Source organism: Rhinopithecus bieti, unplaced genomic scaffold (genome assembly GCF_001698545.2).
Source record: "Rhinopithecus bieti isolate Rb0 unplaced genomic scaffold, ASM169854v2 scaffold_34818, whole genome shotgun sequence".
NCBI lineage: Eukaryota > Metazoa > Chordata > Mammalia > Primates > Cercopithecidae > Rhinopithecus > Rhinopithecus bieti.
Genome location: NW_016815484.1, coordinates 1,187,625 through 1,210,083, shown reverse-complemented (window position 1 = coordinate 1,210,083; position 22,459 = coordinate 1,187,625). Strand labels below are relative to the sequence as shown.

At 46.2% G+C, this 22,459-nt stretch overlaps 1 protein-coding gene across 12 annotated transcripts in view; it reads right to left on the bottom strand.

Annotated features, from left to right (window-relative positions):
* Positions 1 to 13: 13 nt before the first annotated feature.
* Positions 14 to 22,459, bottom strand: part of EGFLAM (EGF like, fibronectin type III and laminin G domains) — a 231,373-nt gene continuing 208,927 nt past the window's right edge. For 4 of the 12 annotated variants that reach the window (XM_017853200.1, XM_017853206.1, XM_017853203.1 and 1 more), the window contains 6 exons: positions 19,171 to 19,203; positions 16,524 to 16,602; positions 13,490 to 13,633; positions 6,247 to 6,330; positions 2,015 to 2,118; positions 480 to 1,190 (listed from right to left, as the gene is read on the bottom strand). In XM_017853200.1, the coding sequence (XP_017708689.1) occupies positions 1,036 to 1,190; positions 2,015 to 2,118; positions 6,247 to 6,330; positions 13,490 to 13,633; positions 16,524 to 16,602; positions 19,171 to 19,203 (599 nt within the window). In that variant the 3' untranslated portion in view covers positions 480 to 1,035. Of the gene's footprint in view, positions 1,191 to 2,014; positions 2,119 to 6,246; positions 6,331 to 13,489; positions 13,634 to 16,483; positions 16,603 to 16,761; positions 16,952 to 19,170; positions 19,989 to 22,459 lie in introns of those variants that run through there. The other 8 variants (XM_017853202.1, XM_017853205.1, XM_017853199.1 and 5 more) reach the window with 7 other exon arrangements.

Sequence of the window (22,459 nt, the reverse complement as noted above, 5' to 3'; positions counted from 1 at the left end):
AATGAGTAAGTTCTAGCTTTGTCCCCTTTATTCAAGTTTACTACAGATATTCCCCCTCTCTTAAAGCAAAAATGACAGTGACCTACCTCGGTAACACAAGTTCCTTTTAATCTGCTTATCTTGGAAAGCTTCATATTCATCCCCTTGAGCCATCAACATTTACCAAAAGAGGATGGTCAGCTCCCCAAGTCGCCCACCCAAGTTACCTATCCATTCCACTGACACCACAAACGGCCCAAACAAGTCTCTTTTGGGAGAAATTTTTAGGAAAGGTGTGCAAGAACTCAGGGTCATCCACCCAAACTTCCAAAAGTATACTGTGTGGACAGTCTGCAGCTATAAAAATATACACATACAAAAGTACAGCTACAAAATCACGGGGCTCAGCTCCTTAACTCTGCATTATAAAAAGTAGGAATTTCACACTTGAGGTAAGCTCTGGGGAAGGGGCCGCATTATGATTATGATTCTGTGTTTGGTCTCCTTCCATCTTTATTTTCATGGACTAGTCAGAACACAGTGAGCCAGCCAGTGAGGAGTGGAAGGGGTTAATCCGAACAATCGACGGGTCAAGGTGGGAAATGTGAAGTTCAAGGGCACACAGTCATTCTGCTGTCAGGAAGAGCCTCATGAGTCAGGGAAGGAGAGAAGTATTTTAATACTGCCCTGGGGGTTTCTTTCTCTCTCTCTCTCTTTAATGTACCATGAATCACAACACAGTCATTGAGCTATAGCAGACAGGCTCTGGAATTTGCATTGATGTGTGATCTCTGGCAGCTGCTACATATTCAATGGACAAGGTCCGATGCTTCCTACACGGAGAATTCTGCTGGGTCAGCTCGCGGAGTGTCAGCAGGAAAGGCCACCCAGGGATGCCTGTCTTGGTTCTCAGTTTCTCATCAGTGTGTACTTTCTTTTTGGTGAGAGGAAACACACCTGGTCCCTGGGCCTCTGCATATAGCATCAGGCAGGATCTCAGGGCCCCTGGGATTCTCAGAATAGAAGGCTCTGTCCCTTGGGCAAGGCCAGCTGGTGTTACTTGGCTCCACAAGTGTTGATGTTTTTCCCATCTGCGGCATCTTCCACGAGGGCAATGTGGTAATCGGTGGACAGGGTGAAGTGAGAGATACAGCCCACAAGGCCTCTCATATATTGCCTGTTAGTGTGCAGAGCAATTTCCTTCATTCCACCTGCCAGGAAGCAAGAGGGAGATGAGGTGAGCCAAAGGGCAGGTGTCAGCAGGGCAAGGTCGGGGTTCCACTTTGGGGCACTTGAATGTCTGCTACTCAAGGCATCCCTCGATTCATAGGATACGTGAGTGAGGGCTGTGGGCCCCTTGAGCTGCTCGGTACCTCATTTCTCACTATTCTATAATTATCCTTGAAGGAACAGATTGACGTGGATCAGTTTGGTACACAATCAAAAGCTATAAATTCATTCCTCATGTGTGATTTCTGGCCCAACTGACCACCTTGAGACCAAACAGTGTCTAGTAAATTTTGAAGTGTGGTATAATGTCAACAGAATGCAATGTGTAGTTAGAAGTGATGTCATCTTAAACCAAAAGAAATGCACTAATGTTGAATGCTTTCAATAGAAAATATCATATAGATAAAAATAGCTTTTCATTTTTATGCATCTGCACTAGTAAATTAATTCTAATAAGCCATTTACAGAAATACTAGTCATTCTATTCTGCAAGGGGAAAGAAAACAGGTCCTGTTTTGTCAGAGAGAAGTCATGGAGCTATATTTAGCAGATTCTTGTTCTACAAACAAGAAAAGCCTGGTTTTCCTGGTGGATCTGTCCAAAGCATAAAAGCATCGAAGGGAGCCCTTCCTGCCCCCTCAGCCATGAGTCAGCTGTTCAGAAAATGAAAGAACGGAATATCTGGAGGGCTTCCTGATTTTCAGGTATTTGATCCAGCCAAGCGTGCAGACTTGGCACAGCAAATGGAAGACTAATAAGAAAAGCACTGGCCTAAGTTAGCTTTGGTCGAGGGTCGATCACTTACCCACATACAGAGCTCCATTGATGTTAAGCTGCCGCATCATGCCTGGGGATTTGCCCGTTCTGGCTCCATAGTCATCCACGGTTATCTTTCCTGACTGGCCATCCCTGCAAAATGCCGAAACAAAAAAGAACAAAAAGCCTGGCATTTTTGGGGTTCGTTCAATCATTCATTCATTTCAATATAAATGTATTAAAGGGACCCGCTATGTGCCAGGCACTGTGCTAAATGATGGGGCTGCAGAAATCAAGGCAAAAGGCAAATTTTTGGCCCTCGGCAGCCTGCAGTCTACTGAGAAAGACAAAAAGTCAAACTGTGAATGACAACACAGTGCCAGCACTCCACCACGAAGACCACAGGGTGCTGTGGAATTCCACCAGAGGAGCAGCACCTAACTTAGACTAGGGAGAGGACAGTTATTAGACAGATGGTCCGGAAAAGGTGCCCACAGGAGATTCTGGCCAAAATGTGTCTTGTAGCCCGGGTAGGTTAAGTCAAGTGAAGGAGAAGGTTATGCAAACAGAGGAAGCAACAACAGCAAAGAGAAAGAGCAGGGATTAGCACAGATGGAACTCACAAAACACTGGGGCTGGGAAAGATGAAGCCCCAAGCAAACGGTCAACCACTCGTAAGGAGTTGAGAATTTATCCTGAAGGTGACAGCGGGCCAGGGAAAACCTTTCAGGTGAAGCGCAGGGGAGGAGAGCTGCTGGCGAGGCATGGGAAGCCATAGGGAGCTGGGATTCTAAGTATAATGAGAAGCCAACGAAGCAGTTTTTGTAGGTAGAGGATCATTCTATGGGAAGACTGGCTCGGAAGTTTCTAAAGAACCCACAGAGCCCTAAAGTGACTCTGAAGACAGGAAAAGGGAGGTGTTCATTGGTGGCAAGGGCTTTGCAGTTTTCAAAGCTGTTTTTCAAACCTATCCAGCCCCATGAGCCTTCTTCGAGCAAATACATTTGCTTTTATAGCACTAGGGGGTGGACTCACTCAGGCCTCACTTCTTGATAGCACCTCCTCTAGAGCTTTAGAGAACTTCCTGTTGTTCTGTCCCCGTCTTTGAGACCACAAACTTCCCATTTGGGAAGTACTTTCTTAGAATCCTGTACCTGAATGCTGTGACAGGCAGTACCCGCAACAGCTTGCCTTGCTTGCCCTGCCTTTTAAAAGAAATTACTCTAAAATATTCCATTTTTTTCTACTTACTCTAGTTCATAAAGTCTAAGAATTTTTCATTTTTTATATCTAAAATGAAGATATACCTTATAATCAATGGCATCTTAGATGTGAAAAAATGTGGTATCACCTTCTAACATAATAACATGCTTCTTTATCATGTTTATTATGTACTCTCTGTTGCTTACCATTAGAATGCAAGACCATGAGGCAAGGATGTTAATTTTCTTCAGTGAGGTATCTCCTATGTCTGGAATAATATAAGGCTCATCCCAGAAGATGAATGAACAAGGGAATCTGTGGAGCTTCAGCATCCTCACCTGAGATGGGAATAGCGATGCCCATCTCCCAAGATTATTGTGGAGATCAGATGTTATGTGTACAAAGCACAGGGCATGATACCTAATATATATTTTGCTCTATAAAGACTGGTAAAGGAATGTGTTGCTATTGTTATCAATATCATTATCATATCATCATTTTTATCCATAAAATGAAGATTATAAAACCTAAGTTGCTGTGAATATTAACTGAGACAAAGTATGAAAAGTACCTGGCACCTGGAGATGTTCAATAAACTGGAATTTATTTTCTCTTTTCTGCTGGGATTAATGCCTGCAAGACCAGGATTCCCCAGAGCAAGACAGGGTCCAAAGCAAGGCCTCCTGGGCAATCTCCTTTTCACTGACACTTCTATCTCTAACCCTGGAGCCTGCCACAGAGAATTAAGGTATCCACTCAATCCTTCTTACCTTAATTGATATCCATGGCCTTAACCCAGTTCCCCCTGATATCTGTTGTATCCTCCCTTCTAGGCCTGTCTGCTCACAACTCTCAGCATCTGCTGGAATCCTCCCATTCATCCAGTTCTGGGCTCAACTCCTTCTGTTCAGCCTCACTGCCACCTAAGACCCACCAGGACATGTATCCATCATGCCAATAGGAAAAGCCAAGTCTGCTGAGTCATCTGCATGGTGCCCAGCTTGACACTCTGACATGTGAAATTCTTCCACTGCTTTATCCCTCCCAAACATCTGAAATCCTAGCTTTGGGTGAGTTTCATCATGGGGTGGGAAGGAAAGGGCTTTGAGCTGGGATTCTAATCTTGGCTTTTCCCACAAACAGTTGTACAGTCTAGGGGAAGATCATTTAAGATCAGTTTCCTTAGATGTCTAGGAAGTGCCTGGTATCCTCACCAGTGTGTATCTTGATATACATAATCAAACCCCAACAACAACTGTGAAGGTTTAAAAATTATTCCACAATGTGTGAGTATTCTACCAATGGTCTCCACCCAAGGAAAGTGGGAGAAGGGTGCTCTTCCCTGATGTTCCCAGGGTGGGGATTTATAGGGATCAAGTGTAGTTAGAGGTAAAGAGCTCAAGCATTTCATATTCCTTTAGATGTTTCCGGCCAAGCCTCTTTAAAGATGGGTAAGAGGGAGAAATGAAGAAGTTAGAAGCCATAGAGTTCAGAGTATTTTGGAGTTAATTTTTGACTTGTAGTCTAGAAACTATTTGAAATCCAAGCATGTGGATATTCATGATGGGAAAACATTTCTTTTTTCAGGAAGTTAGAGTTGGGACTTCATCAAAATCACCCTCGGTCTCAAGGGCTTTCTAGGCCACCTGGGAAGCTGAGAGGCACAGATTTGCCTCTGTATCCCCATTTCCTCTAGGGTTTCAAAGGCAGGCCCAGCAGCCAGGGGTTGGGGGCCCAGCGAAGCTCTCCCCATCGCAGCCTACATGGGAGCTGAGTAGGAAAGTAGCCATGGTAGGCACCATGTTTCCCAGGCCTCACTCATGACTTTACCCACTGGCTTCCCCAGAAAGGGTTATGATAAATTCTCAGGGAACCCCAACCAGAGCCTCGATTCAGCTTATCTTCTCCTGGGACCTTCATGTAACATGTGGGATTGACATTTCTAAGTTTCAGCCTGCTATCTGGTTTCTGAAAATATGTTGTTAGAAATATGGACAAAGGTATTAATAGTAAAACTATTATACAAAGAAGAGCAAAGGAATGATTCATCCAAAGTTAATCAGAAGTCAGGGTGGTAATTACCTCTGTGATGGGGAGATAAGTAATTGGGGCTGGGTGAAATACTGTCAGCTTCTAAGGTTTAGGTAATGTTATAAAAAAAAAAAATGGCCGGGTGCAGTGGCTCATGCCTGTAATCCCAACACTTTGGGAGGTCAAAGGGTTAGGGTTAGGGTCACTTGAGCCCAGGAGGTTGAGACCAGCCCTGGCAACATAGCAAGGCAGATGGTGCACACCTGTGGTCCCAGCTACTCAAGAGGCTGAGGTGGGAGGACTGCCTGAGCCTGGGAGTGCAAGCGAGGCTGCACTGAGCCATGATGACACCACTGTACTCCAGCCTAGGTGAAAGAGCGAGACCCTGCCTCAAAACAAATGAAACAAACAAAAAAAGCCAGATGGATGGGGGAGGATTGCCTGTACAATGACATTTGAAAGTCTTTTTTTTTTTTTTTTTCTTTTGAGATAGGATCTCACTCTGTCACCCAAGCTGGAGTGCAATGGCATGATCCTGCTACCTCCACCACCCAGGCTTAAGCGGTCCTCCCACCTCAGCCTCCATGTGCCACCACACCCAGCCAATTTCTGTATTTTGTAAAGACGGGGTTTCGCCATGTAACTCAGGCTGCTTTCAAACTCCTGAGCTCAGGCAATCCACCCACCTCGGCCTTCCAAAAGTGCTGGGATTCCAGTTGTGAGCCACCATGCCCGGCCCAAACATTCTTTAAAGTCCACATACCCTGAACTCTCAAGGCTCCTCCAGTTCAGCCATCAAAAGGTTTCTTCTCCAGAAGGTTACTGCTTAGTGAAGGTTTGGGGGTTCAGTTTCTCTGGCCTGTTAGTGTCAGTGTAGGGCACAGTGGGAGTTCATAGAAAATTCCCTGAATGCCCTGGATCAGGGGTACTAGGATGCCAGGCAAAGTTGGGGAACAGGACAGTGGGACTACAAGGGAACTGGATACCACATCCCACCACTGTTCAGCTCTGGCTCTGGCTCTGGCTCATGCTGCAGGAGGGACTCACCTAACGGCCTTAACTCGGTGCCACCGACCATCGTTGAAGGAGCCATTCACCATGATGGATGCCACACCACTGCCCAGGTTATAGCTAAAGCGTTGGAGAAGAAGAAGAGAACAGAATAAAACACTGAGGCACAGGCAGACATGGTTCATAGATGATTCTCAGGGCAAAAGTTCTTTGCAACTCAGAGTGCAGTTTTCTTAACAGAAAACAAGAGTGCTATAAAAGTTGGTGGGTTTCCAGGCTGGTTCATGTAATTAAAAATTATCAGACATTTAAATTATGGTAAAACATACATAACATAACCATGGCCATCGTAACCATTTTTAAGCATACAGTGCAGTAGTATTAAGTACATATTCATATTGTTGGGCTGGCAATCTCCAAAACTCATCTTACAACACAAAGCATTGCATTAAATAATAACCCCTCATTCTTCCCTCCCCTCAGCCCCTGACAACCAGCCTTCTACTTTCTGACTCTATGGATTTGATTCTTCTTCATACCTCATATGAGAGGCATCATAGAGTATTTGTCTTTTTGGGACTGTGTGACTGGCTTACTTCACTTAGCATAATATTATCAAGATTGTTTTTTAATGCCCTCATGTAAGGCAACATCAGTACTAGAGTATCAGGAATAACAAGAAGGGCTTTATCATGTGTAATGTTTTACACTGTGTTATGATGATGGTCTGCCCACTCCCTCCACCCGCCAAATTCATGTCTACCCAGAGCCTCAGAATGTGACCTTATTTGAAAATAGGGTCTTTACAGATTCATTAGTTAAGATGAAGTCATACTGGATTAGGGCAGCCATGGATCCAATATGACCGATATCTTTATGGGAAGAGATTTGGACACGGAGCCAGAGACACACAGAGACAGGGAACACCATGGGAAGATGAAGGCAGGGACTGCAGTGGGGCATCTCCAAGCCAAGGAACGCCAAAGGCTGCCAGCCACCACCAGAACCTGGGGGACAGGCATGGAGCCGATTCTCCCTGAGACCCTCTAGAAGAAGCGAACCCTAGCACTGCATGATGGATTTCCAGCCTTCAGAACCGCGAGAGAGCCCATTTCTATTGTTTTAAGCCACGTAATTTATGGTCATTACCAGAGCCCTAAGAAATGAATACATCTGTTTTCACTTTTTTTTTTTTTTTTTAAACTGAACATTGAAGAGTAGGGTGAGCTCCAGAGAGATTAAGGGAATTTGCCTAAAATCACAAACCTAATGTAGAACTTGAACTTGGTGTATCCTCTGTCCTCATTCCATTTAACTCTGCTATCAGGTTTCTCTAGTGGCTTCCTATTTTCTATTTCAGTTCCCAGACACCCTGATACCGTAAGGGTTTCAGAAAACATGAACATGTCATTACCAGAGAGAAATATCGCCCTTAATCCAGTGTTCATTCAATTATTCTAATTAAATTTAATTGGACAGATATTTAGTGAGTGACTACTCTAGACTGGGCACTGGGCCAACTGCCCAGACTTTCCCTGGATAATACAACAAAGCCTAGGCCATCAAGCTTTTGAAGGGAAGTATGTTCCACCTGGGATACTCCCTCCTCATTTTGTAAGAGGACATATCTCTCCTTCACCTCATTGCCCAAGATAGAGGGATGTCGAGAGAAAACCTGGATGAGTTACCAGGCACTCGCATGTACTCATTCTGAGAAAACAGCAAGAATAGGAAGTGCTTGGCTTTCTGCAGAGAAAGCACCATATGTCATTCCTTCGATAATGGAGGCTCAAAGAACTCATCCAGCCCATTGACATTTAACCAAGAATAGGACTTGGGGTGACTCAACAAACACTGGGACAAAGCTGCCACTCTGACCCTGAAAAGTCCACTGTTTTCTAATGAATTTTCCCACATCAAGTATCTCCTTGTATAAAGCAGTCTGGCGGTGGAATTTTGAGATTTCATGATTTGATGGCTAAATACTTCTTGAATGAATAGGAAGTAGGGCGAGTTGCTGGTGGGCAGAAACTTAGCTGAATTACTATCTATGGCCATTCTGAGAGGTGGCATGGGGTGATAGAAAGAGCACGGACACTCACATTCAATGGACATGGCTTGATCCCCTGACTCGCTAGTTAATAGCTCTGTGTTAATAGCTCTTGGGCAACTTGTTTCAAAATATTCTCATCTGTCAAACAGGGATAATAATTCCTTCCCTGAAGAATCCTAGGGAATGCTAAGTAACATGACATATGCAGGAAGCACTGCACATCATAGCAGCCAAACAAATAATCCCGCCACTCCAAACAGAGGCAGCACTTAGTGCAGCTTGGATATGGGGTTGACAATGCACCCCAAGGAACTGGTAGGAAGAAGAAAGTTGCCACCAAGGCTTGAATGTGTCACAGCTCTCCTAGAAGACTAGCCATGTGGGAAAGTAAGCCAACAAGCTGTCAATATATAACCAAAGCAGTCCGGAACACCCAGATCTCAGAATCAAGGTGACCTGGCTGTGTAAGTGCAGGGAGGCTGGATTGCTGCATGATTGTGGTGCAGTGAATGAAAACCTTTTCAGTCGTCTAAGCCCATCTAGACAAAGGATGCACGCACTTCCTTCTGTTCTCCAACCCGACAACTCTCTTGTTCAGGCCAAGAGCCAGAATGTGCTCTAGGGAGTCAACTGTGAATCTGGCAGATGGGAATCTAGCCATCACTGTGGGAGGGGTCAACTCAGTTGGCTTCTCCATGGCCTGGTTCCCCAACCCCCCAATTCCATCTGACTTCAGACCCTCCAAAGAACCTCCCACTTCTCCTGACATGCTGATACTCACCCTGGAAAAGCTCCCTCATATATACAATCATAAATGACCAAGAATAGTGGTTACCTTCACCGGGAGAAGAATGAGGGAGCATTTTTGGGTGGTGGACATGTTCTATATCTTGTTCTGGGTGATAGTGAATCAGTGTTTACATATTCTAAATGTGTCAAGCTCTACACTGAACAAGCGTGCATGGCAGGAAGGCATGCCTCAGTATAAAAATGTAGAAACAGATATAAGAATGTTTATGTCTAACTTCTCTACCCATGTCTTGGGAACCTGGCTGCCATGATGGATTATTCTGAGCCGCTCGTCTTGGTGTGCAGTAGAGGCTGTGAGCCAGAGCACCAAGGTGGGCCACTCGGAAATACCTTCAGGTGAGGCCTTTTGGAAACCACTCGGCCACCTTCCTGTTTTCCTGTGGTGACACTTTTCATCATGTCCCCTTTAAACTGCAGCACAAGGCACTTTACTAATGTCAAGTCTCTTCCCCCTCTTCATTGCATGAAGACGTGATGAGGTGAAACTAAGTGGGCAATGTTCAGTGTGAACGGCCAAGCAACGTTCACAAACCCCGCCGGCGGTAGGTTTTATGCCCCACGTACAATCACAAAACAAAACGAAACAACACAAAAGCAAAACAGAAAACAGAAAAACACACTCATTTTCACGAGCACTTTGATTTCCTTTTTTCTCTGCTAAATCTTGCACCAAAACTATAAATATATATACATACATACATTTTTAGAATCCCATCGCTTTTCCCTATTCTCTGGCTGAAAGGCTTTGAGCACTAAATTAGCCAAAGAACCAGCATTTAGGTGAAGAAAGTCATGAAAGTTGAGACTGTATTTTATTATCTTAGGATTCCTCTTCATCTGCTTTGAGCCTGGATCAAACACTGAAACCTCAAGAACAATTTGTCTGCTCTGTAGAAAGATTCACTCTCCAGACTGCACAGATCTGTGCTCCTCAGGGGCAGGGCCCATGACTTATTAAAAATAACAGTAACAATAATAAAAATAAGAACTACGTTTTAATAATAACTACATGTTATCTGTCTGAGGTAAAGGCTTCTAAGACTCAGAAAATGCTTGAGCAAGGATCATAATTTTTCTTATCATTATCATTAATTAGCTATGTAGGAAGCACTGCACATGATAGGAGCCAAACGAATAATCCCACCACTCCTAAAAGAGGCAGCACTTAGTGCAGCTTGGATACAGGGTTGACAATGCACCCCAAGGAACTGGTAGGAAGGAGAAAGTTGCCCCGCACTGAACCCCTTACATGAATTCATTCATTTAATCTTTACAGCGAACCCTGTCATTTTGCAAGGAGGGGACAGAGGCTGAGATTTAGGTAACTTGCATGGGCCCACATAGGGGATCAGGCATGTGTGATTCCAAAGCCACTTCAGACCCTGTTTCTCAGGGTATGGGTCCTGGAACCACCTGGGTGCTTGTTTCTAATCAGACCCCGGTACCCACCAATTGCATCAGAATCTCAGGGGGCAAACCTGGGAATCTACCTTTGAAACAAGCTCCCCAGTGATTCACTGTATGCTGACATCTTCAAACTACTGGCCTACACTGGAATTCCTCTCTGTCCCCAGCCCGCTGGGACGCTTCCCTACATCAGCATCGGGGGCATTGATGTGGTGGGATAATACCCAGATGGAGGACGAACAGAGCGGCAGTGATGGGGTGGCTCCAGGACCAGAGCAGGCACAGAAGTCAGCCTCAGCCAGGGCTCAGCAGTGAACAGAACGGCAGTGATGGGGCGGTTCCAGGACCAGAGCAGGCACAGAAGTCAGCCTCAGCCTGGGCTCAGCAGTGTATCTTACACAGATCACAATCCGAACTCCAGGATTAAAATGAAAAACAGAGGGCCAATTTTCAGAATCCTGAGAAAGAAATGGTAACAAGAAATATGTCCAGGATAAAGTAGAGCTGTTTGAAGGATGCTAAGCAGGTGGGAGAGGGGATGGGGCTCTCCAGGGCTCAGTGTGGGAGGTGGTGGGAGCTGTTTCCCTGCTGGGGTAGAGTGGGTGGTGAATAGGTTCAGCAGGCAGTTTAGGGGGAAGCTGGACCATCCCACCCACAGCTGAGCTACTGTTTCAGTTCTCTTTTCTGGGCACAATCAAGTACTTGAGGCCTTGATGAGGTTAACCACAGGAAAACCACAAGAAAATGGCTTCAAGGCAGCCAGCCTGAAATAGGGTGTGAAGAACTCTGTGTTCAACCTCTGGGCCAGCAATGGGTGGGAGGCTATGGAGGACAGGAAGGCGGAGATGGTGAGAAGCTGCCTCTCACCTACCAGCTTCCAGCCTCAACTACACACGACTCTCCAAAGTCCCCAGCAATCATAGGACTGAGTCACTTAGCATGCTCTCCTATTTAGGCAATAGCATGACACTGGACAAGTGACATTGCCTCTCAAAATGCCTTTTATTCAAATGGAAAGATTTCTGTTATCCTACTTGGGCTGTCAGTAATCTTAGCACAGGACCAACAGAAGCCCCAGAATTAAGTCTTCAACTTCTCCCTTGTTTAGTGAGTCCTCCTTTGTCTATTTCAATTCAATTACTTTCATATCATTTAGCGGCCACTCCAGCTAGTCATCAGAGGGTGAATTAAGAAGTACAAGCCTGAGAAATGCCTCCCCCATGGAGCTCAAAGCTTTGAGGGTATCAGAATTATCTGGGGAAACAGTTACCACACAGATTGCTGGACCCCACCCCTAGAGTGTTTCTGGTTCAGTAGCTCAGGGTGGAGCCTGAGAATGTGGATTTCTAACAAGTTCCCAGGTGATGCTGAGGCTGCTGGTCTGGAGACCACACTCGGAAAGCCACTGTCTAGAGGAGTGATTTCTAACCTCGTGTAAGGATGTGCCATGACAATCTCTAGAGAAGTGTTTTCATGTTACAGGAGACAGGCCCTGCCCCTTGGAAGCTCAGCTTTCACCCAATCTGATAAGAACGGTAGGGAGAAATCATTCAGGTAATTCTTTAACTACTTCATAGCTATGTATTTGACACATTTGAAAACAGTCTAAATTCACTTAAAAGAAGGAAGAACTTCTGGCACCGCCTTATCGGTAACACCCAAGAAGCATTTACAAAACGCTCATGTTGGCTGGATCCACTGAGACACGAATCTGTGCTTTGTTCCTTGGGCAGCAGGAGACTTGAAAGCGGGGATTCTCCTTCCCACAGCTATACAGCTAACAGGGAGCCGAGTCAGAATTTAAAGTCAGGGCTCCTGGAGCTTAGGTTTTAGACCTCCCTGAGCTGCTGAGTCTTAGGCTGAGTACTCGCTTCCATGCTTGGCCTTCGTGCTTGGCAGTATCCAAGTCCTCTTTCTGCCCCTTCCTAATTTATGAGTAGGGAGCATGCAGCAGTAACACACTCGAACAAGGGCACAGAATTGTTCCTCACAGGGGTAGATGGTCAATTCCTAAGGCTCTGCCATGCAGTTCCTATTGAAGCTACTCAAGTGTGCCACTGTAGCATGAACATGGCCATAGACAATATATAAATGAAAGAGTACAAGCCAGGCACAGTGGCTGATGCCTGTAATCCCAACACTTTGGGAGGCCAAGGCGAGTAGATCACCTGAGGTCAGGGTTTGAGACCAGCCAACATGGTGAAACCCCATTTGTACAAAAAATACAAAAATCAGCCGGGCATGGTGGCATGTGCTGTAATCCCAGCTACTAGGGAGGCAGAGATAAGAGAATCACTTGAACCCGGGAGGCAGAGGTTGCAGTGAGCTGAGACTGCGCCACTGCACTCTGGCCTGGGGGAAAAGAGCAAGACTCTGTCTCAAAACAAAACAAAACAAAACAAAAAACAAAAAACTCCTGTTGGAATACTGGGGTACTCTTGGTTTTTGTTTTTTATTTTTTGTTTTTTTTTTGAGATGGAGTCTTGCTCTGTCACCCAGGCTGGAGTGCAGAGGCGCGATCTTGGCTCACTGCAACACCTGCCTCCTGGGTTCAAGCCATTTTCCTGCCTCAGCCTCCCTAGTAGCTGGGATTACAGGCACCTGCCACCACGCCCAGCTAATTTTTGTATTTTTTAGTAGAGACGGGGTTTCTCCGTGTTGCTCAGGCTGGTCTCAAACTTCTGACCTCAAGTGATCTGCCCTCCTCAGCCTCCCAAAGTGCTGAGATTACAGGCGTGAGCCACTGCACCCGGCCCCAGCAAGACTTCATTTACAAAAAAGAGTGGTGGGTCAGATTTGGCCTTCAGGCCATAGTTTGCTGACTGCAGCTGTATAAGATGAATGTTGGAAAGAAAGACCAGGAGCTTCCAATAAGCCTTGAAGCTTCAGGCTTCAGCCAGTTCCAGCAGACTGTGTTCTGGCTCCCTTCTGAATCACTCTGCTTGGCATGATCTGCAATGTCTGAGAAAATTGCAAGGTGCTGCTGAAGGCAGCTGGAGAGTGGGTTACCTGAACACAAGGGCTCCATCCCGAAGGCCCAAGGAAATGAAGTCGCTATTGGGCCTCATGGGGCTGTCTCCCCTCCACAGCAAAAGGCCATCCTTGGCAGTTGTCTTAAACCTCATGAACACATTTGATCTTGATCCTGACACCCTGGAGGAAATACACAAACAAGTCCACCAAATCAACTACCAACATCTGTTTCCGAGTAATTCCAGTTTTGCCTGCCAGCCCTGAGGAACCAGATGTAGGATAATCTGGCACTTTCTGATGCTTACTTCATCACCCTGAGTTGCACCACGGATCTAAAGGTCTGGACTGCTCACTCAGCAGCAGTCTCCCTCCCCAAGCACTGTGAACCCCACCACAGAGCATTTGCTGAGTGACAGATTAGCAAGACTATGGCCAACGTCACAGTTTAGGCTGCACCCCGTACACACCTCATTCTTTTCCTGTTTTGCTACTCAAGGGCCCCATTCCCCAACAGAAAGTGTGCTTCCTATTTACCAAGAGGCTCAAATTGGCAGCCACTCTAGGCTAGGACCACGGCTGTGGATGGCCAGCTCTGGCCGGTGAGTGACAAGTCACTTGGGGACAAGGCCTAGACAGGGAAAATACCCAAGTGATGGCGTCTCAGACAAGGAACATGGCCTGACCGTGAATGGTCTGGAGTGGTGTTGAGGCAGAGCCAGGGTGGAGAACAGGAAGCTTCAAGGAAAGGAGGGGTGCTCAGGCTAGGCCGGCTCCTTGCTCTACATCCCTGGCTGGGAATAGGTTCACAGGCTGACGTGCTCTTAGCAATGCTTAAGAATAGACTAGTTCAGAAATTCATTCTTATTAGCGTGATCAGTGTTTCATCTTGCACAGGGAAAAGAGGAAGGCTGAGGTCCTTGAATCAAGGGTGAGATAGGAGGAAACATAATTTAATATTGCTACTAGCGTAATGTTATTGGGAAAGTTTCTTTGTCCATTCTCTAGTCACTTGAGCCATCCCTCTGTCTGTCCCACACACCTGGGTCTGTGTCTGCAGAGTGTCCTCAATCGTGAACAGTGGAGGGGACTATTGTCTATGCTTCCCAGAGCCTGAGCTCATCAGGAAGAGACCAAGTTTGCATTCCCCATGCAGGGCCTCAGCACGGCGAGGGAGGTGCGAGGTCCCCCAGGCCAGGTGCAGCACAATCAAGCACTGACCCGTTCCCTAGAGACCTGCTTAGCCTAGACTTTCGCTCAGGTTCCTTCCCTCTCCCATTTGCCTTGCGTATATTGATTGGTTACAAGCCAGTCAAGAGGTTCCCATTTCTCTTGCCAGTGATTGATTTAGGGGCAGGCATGTGGCAGCACAGAAGAGACACAATCGTATCCCTTTAGTCCAGTGAGATACAATTCTGGGAAGAATTCCTTCTCTTTTAAAAAGAGTCACATGAGAAAAAAAGGCTTTTTAACTTCCACTGGATATAGTCAGAGTCATCTTATGTGCAGCTTACAGGCAGCTGGGGAGTGGCCTCTGGAGAAGATGCTAAGGACAACAAGCAAGAAATAGGGATGAGATTGGAATCTTTGAGGGTACAGCTGCTTCTCTTAATTGATCAACCCAAGATCCAGTGTAAGTCTGGACACCTTGTGATATGAAATAGTAAATATCCCTCATGCGTAAGACATTTTAAGCTGAACTTTCTGTTACTTTGCACCAAAGGTATCTGACTGGAATAGATCCTGAACTTGACTTTTACCTGCAGCCTCACATACATGCATTTGTACTGTCATATACACACATACACACACACGCATGTGTACACACACATACACACACACTATGGCACTCAAGGTAGCTGTGGTTTTGGGCCTCATGTCTCTTGCTCTCATGAATCCCCTTTACTCCCCCAAACTACCTGGTAATCTCTCACTAACCCTCAGAGACTGAACGCTTGGGCCCCTTTCACCCTGTCACTGCTTTCTAGGGACTGAATGACCTTCCATTTTTGGAGAGAAAGGGCTGAAGAAGGAGGACAGTCTCTCTTGGCTGGGAATCCATTTTACCTAAGTCCCCATGCCAAGACAACATAGATAAACACAACCTGGGATTAGAGAAGTGAAGCAGTGTCTGCCTGAGGTGTGCTGGGAGTTACCAGGGACATCCAGTGCCCTAGGAGAATTCCTCCCAACCACTTCTGTTCCCTGACAAGTCACCAAACTCCACCCTAAGAACTGGATGTCTTTTGTTTAAAGATTTGCCCTTGTGTGTTAAGATGCAGTCAATCTGAAGAGGCAGGGAAATCCCAGAATGACTGTGTGGGGAGCAGAAAGGGGAATAGCACACTAGAAACCACAAAGAACTGGGGGAAGGGAAAGAAAGAGATAAGGGGCAAACTGAAAGTGCCAAAGACAAGCTTGACCGAGTTGAGGATTTTGCCACGTCAAAGGCTATTCCAAACGAAGAGCAAGGACTCCAGGCCAGGGCTGGGACTTGGGCATTTCCCTGTATCCACATGAAGAGAGCTGAGAAGCCTCTCACTGAACTGGCCAGAGCCTGAAGGGGACAAGAGACCTTTGCTGATGAAGATGCAAGGTAGGTATGGACCCAGCAGGGAACGGGCTTGGATCTGTCTGTCCTTCTGCTGCTGGCCCAGGTCGGAGCTGCACAGTCCGGCCATGGCACAGCATGGAACTGCCCTTCTCAGAGAATCATAGTCATCACTGAGGCTTTGGGAACATCACATTCTCACTGCTTCTCAAAGCCTGAATACTGGAAACTCTGGGACCAGTCAAGTTGCTCTCTCCAGGCCCTTTGACCAGAAAAATACTGGATTGTTTGTAACAGGGTTATTTGAAAGGCCAATTTCTCAAGTTTAGTTTGTTTTTTGTTTTATTTTGCTCTAGTTTCTATGTTTATTTCATGTTGTGTGTGTTTTTCCCCTGAGGCCAGGGCTGAATGGTCTTCTTTGAGAATTATCTTCTGGCATGAAATATAAGAAAAGCTCTGAGAAAGATATAGAGAAAATTTACCCCCAGAAAGCTGAGGAAGGTGCCTGTTGAAGCTTATTACCTCTTCAAGATATCTGGGTTGTCATACGTCAGGTAACTGCGGCCGATAAACTGCGGGATCTCAATGGCTTCTACGATCGCTGGGACAGAACAGAAAAAGGAGGTTACATAGTATGTGGTTCTCTTGGCTCCTGCACTCACACATACAGCAGGAAAACACCCAGCTCCTGGAAATAGGATGTTTAACAATTCATCAACCCCTTCCCTTTGGCCGCATGCATATTCACAGTTGCCCGGCCCCATGGCCTGGGGTTGGCTTCTCCCCCACTTTTCGCTTCTGGGGAAGTCTTGTCCCTGCCACTGGCCTCAACGCTGCTGAGAAGGCCTCACGATGTGCTGAAACTTGAACTGTTTCCAATTATTCTTGGAAGCCAAAGAGCAGGTCTTGGGCCATGTGGGGAGCAGCTGGGGACAACCCCAGATGTTCTCCTAGGGAGGCAGAGAAAACAAATCCCTAAGTAAGGCCCACTAGGATTCTTGAAAGTTAATTTGCTGCAGAACCCTTTAAGTGAGGACTTTGAGAGACTCTAAAGCACTATGAATGAGGCTTGGACTCCTGCATTTCCGATCACTTTCCAGTGTATTTCACAAGATCTTTCGATTTGAAAAGGAATTTCGCTCTTGTTGCCCAGGCTGGAGTGCAATGGCACGATCTTGGCTCACTGCAACTTCCACCTCCTGAGTTCAAGCAATCCTCCTGCCTCAGCCTCTCAAGTAGCTGGGATTACAGGTACCCACCACCAAGCCCGGCTAATTTTTGTACTTTTGGTAGAGACGGGGTTTCACCATGTTGGCCGGACTGGTCTCGAACTCCTGACCTTAGGTGATCCACCTGCCTTGGCCTCCTAAAGTGCTGGGATTACAGGCATGGCCACTGTGCCTGGTCTATTTCACAAGATCTTCACTACAATCTCATGAAGTAGCAGTTAGTATGGGGGAAGGGAAGGGTTGGTTATTCTCACTTTACAGAGGAGAAAGTGAGGAGTAGAAAGCATGGAGGATTTGTCTGAGATCACGTAGTTAAGAGAGCACTAGGCCTTGAACCTGACCGGCTCTTCTTAATTCTGGCTTCCGGCCCCCTCTCAGCTTTCCAATATTTTAGAAATACATTTTCTTCTTCCCAAACTCTCTTTACTTTGTTTTCCTGAGGAATTACCCTTTTATACATAGTTAGCAAAAGAAGATTTTAAGTAGCTGTGTGTGGTGTCACAAACCGGGGATGAGGCTAGGGGATTTCTGCTAGAGAAATAACAACAGTATCTCTTTCCTCTTTGGAAAGATACAGAAATGGTGGTTTAAGGAAATTAAGGTAGAATAAATCTCAAATTCAAAGAAATGTACAAAATGAGGGCAAATAAGAAGGTTTGTAAAACACGTTATAGTTTCACGAAAATACATGGTTGGTGCGAAGAAGACACTGAACGAAGGACTCTCCACCCCAGAAAGGAAATGTAGAATTATTTGATACTATGAACAGTCATACAGATTAACCTTCAAACATAAAAAAAGAGCAAAAACAGCAAAGCCGAGGACAGTGGGCCCCCAAGTAGAAGTCTCTATGTTGGCAGCTTCCCAGAGCCTTTCATAAAAACCAAAAAATAAAAGAAGAGAGGAAAGAAAACAAGAAAAGCAAAGGATGAAAAAGAAAATTTTGGAGGTAACTACCGAAGAAGTTGCTCTGTGGTTCTCGGAAGCAGCACAGCCCTGGACAAAGGCCTGAGGCTGCAAGGACTTAGCAGGGCCAGAGGTGAAGGGCTCTTGTCACTTACAGTCCAGGGCTGCACCCCCAGCCATTCCCTTCTGACTAAAGGAGGTAGGAGGAAGAGGAGACAAGGAAGGAAAACAGGGAGGAAAAGAGAGTGGGAGGCAAAATGGCAAGAGGATGGGAAAGGAGCCGAGTAGGAAAACAGGTGGGATGAATGAGAAAGAAGGGACACTGCAGCAAGAAGAGGAGGGAAGAAAGTGCCCAGGAAGACAAGCTGGAGAGAAAGCAGCCACCCGGCAAGGAAGGACGGGAAACAGAAAAGGAAAGAAGGCAGTGCCGGAAAAGGAGGGGAGGGAATGGACCCAGAGGAATAGACAGAAATGTCAGGGAGGAGGAGGACTGGGCAGCAGGTAGGAGTGCAAAAATGGAGGAGGTGGAAGGAAGTTCTCAGCTGGGGCAGCGGGCCCCTCATTCAGGACACCATGGCTGGGAAGGGAGAAGCAGAGAAGATGCAAGCTGAGCCGCGGGGGAGGCCTTCCCGGAGCTAAACGGAACCAAGGAGTCCCTGGTGGGTTCGGTTCACTCCCAGAGGGGAGAGGTACAGCCAGGGCCAGTCCCTGCTGTTGTTGGCCGTGGCGGTGGGCCTGTGGCCAACAGCCTTCTTTCCCCTGAGCTCCTTGCAAGGGTCAGGACGTGCCTGCCACACATCAGCTCTGCACACGAGCTTCCGAGGGAGTCTGTGGGCGCCCCCAGCAGCTGCCGGCTCAGCCCCCAGCTCAGGAGAGAATGTCCTCTGGCCGGCCAGCGGGAAGGCTTCCCACCATGCATAGGCATGTCCCAGCTCCCACACCACTCACCCCGGGTCCCCCTGCATGCGGTTGGCTTGCCCTGGCAGGCCCTGGCCCCAGCCCAGAGCGCTCTCGCAGTCTCTCATAGGACTTACTGTACTTACTATTGAGGCAGTAGTTCCCACACTCTGACCGGTGCCAGCATGAAAGAGAACAGGGAGAATCAGCCTTTCACAGTCCTTGTCAAATCCCAATTACTCTGGTTGCAGATCACTTGAAGCCAGCCTTGTTTCTCTCACAAAGCTCTGCCCGAGGGTCCAGAACGTCCTCTTAGGGAATGTGAATATGAGCCCCGCGGGGAACCACTGGAAATCTCTCCTCAGCATGATTGGCACCCAGCCACCCGCCTCCCTGCCTCAGCTCGGCTTAATGAAGGTGGGGGTGGCAGTGGACCAAGAAGATGTTTGAAATCAGCTGTCTGACACTTCTGAGGCTCCCTCACCTTCCACCGACAATCTGCATTTCTTTTAAATCTAGAGATACAGCTCCTTGCTCAAGAGTTACTTACCTTGTCAATGATTATTACTTTTCTTGGCTCTAGGCTGCGTGTGAAAAAGGAATGATAAGCCAGCTAGCTGCCTCTTCTCTCTCCCTAGTGGAAAATATCGCCCTCATTCCCACCCCATCTCCACTTGCAAGATTCCAGACCCCTGGTTATTTTGTGATTAACAAAGGCAGAGGCACCCTCGAGAAACACTGCAGAATAAAAAAATGGTCAAACTATGCTTCACTTAAGTGACTATATACAGGAACAAATAATCACATCCAAAATCATCACAGCTTGAAGTGACCATTGAGCCCTTTCTGGCTCTTTGTAGTTGGTTTAAATGTTGTAAACATCATCATTATTATTATTATTTTGAGACAGAGTCTTGCTCTGTTGCCCGGGCTGGAGTGCAGTGGCATGACCTCGGCTCACCGCAACCTCCGCCTCCAGGGTTCTAGCCATTCTCCTGCCTCAGCCTTCTGAGTAGCTGGGACTATAGGCATGTACCATCATGCCCGGCTAATTTTTGTATTTTTAGTAGAATTGGGGTTTCGCCATGTTAGCCAGGCTGGTCTCGACCTCCTGACCTCAGGTGATCCACCTGCCTGGGCCTCCCAAAGTGCCGGGATTACAGGTTTGAGCCACTGCGCCTGGCCAACATGATTATATTTTAACCTAACCCTATACCTAATTTTTTTGCTTTTATTGAAAAAAATTTAATTGACACATAATAATTGTACATATTTTTGGGGTACATAGTGATGTTTTGATACTTATATAGTGATCAGATCAGGGTAATTAGTGTATCCATCCCATCTCAAAATGTATCATTTCTTTGTGCTGGGAACACTCAATGTCCTCCTGCTAGTTATTTGAAACTATTTATTATTGTCAACTAGAGTCATCCTATAGTGCTTCGGAGCATCAGAACTTATTTCTCCTATCTCCCTGTAATTTTGTATCCTTTAACAAATCTCTTCCTATTCCCCACTTCTCTCTACCATTTCCAGTATACCTAATTTTTTCTACATTGCCTTTTTTCTGTGGCAATAGCCTTACTGATTAGTTGAAATGTGTTTTTTTCATTTTCTTACATTTATACCTAAAAGCCTGTGCCATCTGGTGACACACACACACACACACACACACACACACACACACACACACAAACACCCCAGTGGACAGCAGCCTCCAAGCCAGAAGCCCTGCAGTCCAGGCAAAGCAAATTTTCCATTTGAGGAACTTGGAATTCCCAATAGACTATAAAGAGTTGGTCAGGTGTGGTGGCTCATGCCTATAATCCCAGCACTTTGGGAGGCCCAGGCGGGTGGATAATCTGAGGTCAGGAGTTCGAGACCAGCCTGGCCAACATGGTGAAACCGTGTCTCAACTAAAAATACAAAAATTAGCCCGGTGTGGCAGGGCATGCCTGTCATCTCAGCTACTCATGAGGCTGAGGCAGGAGAATCGTTTGAACCTGGGAGGCAGAGGCTGCAGTGAGCTGAGATCACGTCACTGCACTCCAGCCTGGGTGACAGAGTTAGACTCTATCTCAAAAAAAAAAAAAAAGAGTTGAAGGGACCAATGTTTCTTTCCCACGTTCACAGGACCTTAGCAAAGGAAAGGGCCCTGTGGGCATGGAAGGCTAACTTCCCCAACAACCAGGGCTCCTCTCAGCAGCATCCTTGATGGATGTCCATCCCGCAGGAGCAAACACTTCCGACAGTGAGCAGCTCACTCTTAGACAAGGTAGCTCACTCCCGTGCTGGACCATTCTACTAGGCACAGAGGTCTTTATTATAGTACGCTGACTATAGCCACAAAGTAAAAACAAACAAAACTTTCCCTAAACTAGCAGCCCTTCAACTATCTGAAGATAAACATCTACATTAAACACCCCCAGATCTCCCATTCTGGGGATGTTTAATGATATACCATCCACAGAAAAGAAATTCCTCTGAATTTGGCTCTTGCAGTTGGTTTAAGTGTTTTCTAAAGGAAGTTATCCTTCGCATTTTAGTGCATAAGTACATCAAAGCATGACTCTAATCATCTTATATTTTTTATTTTTTGAGATAGAGTCTTGCTCTGTCACCCAGTCACCTAGGCTGGAGTGCAGTGGCATGATCTCGGCTCACTGCAAACTCCGCCTCCCGGGTTTAAGTGATTTTCCTGCCTCAGCCTCCCGAGTAGCTGGGATTACAGGCATGCACGACCACACCTGGCTAATTTTTGTATTTTTAGTAGAGATAGGGCTTCACCATGTTGCCCAGGCTGGTCCCAAACTCCTGACTTCAGGTGATCCACCCGCCTCAGCCTCCCAAAGTGCTGTAATTACAGGCATGAGCCACCGCGCCTGGCCTGACTCTACTCATCTTAAAAGCATATATTATTATGTGATATCAGAGCATCTGAATGTTTGGTTGTCCTAGGGTTTGTCTTTGCAGGCATTACTAAGCTGCTTCCTCAGCCATAGACATCTTATATGACCATGTGACTGACAAGGAATGTACCTTGCTAGTTTTAAGATGGAGCTGACTTTTAAAATGGTGTCACCCTGGCTCTCCTATGCTCCTGTTTCCCTAACAAAGGTTCAGGAATCTTGGGAACCATCTTAGAATTGTGCTATTACAAAATCCAATTACTAAAGGAGGAAATGACCAGAATGAAGAACTGGGAACAGCCAACATGGTCATTAGCTGAAGGACTGCAGCGAAGGGTCTGGGTATTTGTTTAATGTGTATGTTTGCATGTTTCACTCTTTAATTCATCTGTAAGATAAACACAATTGAAATTTTTTTCCCATATAACAACCGAATTACTTGTGTAACAATAACCTCTCTTTTCCAATTAATTTGAAATGACTTATTTTAATATATTAAATATACTTTTAACAT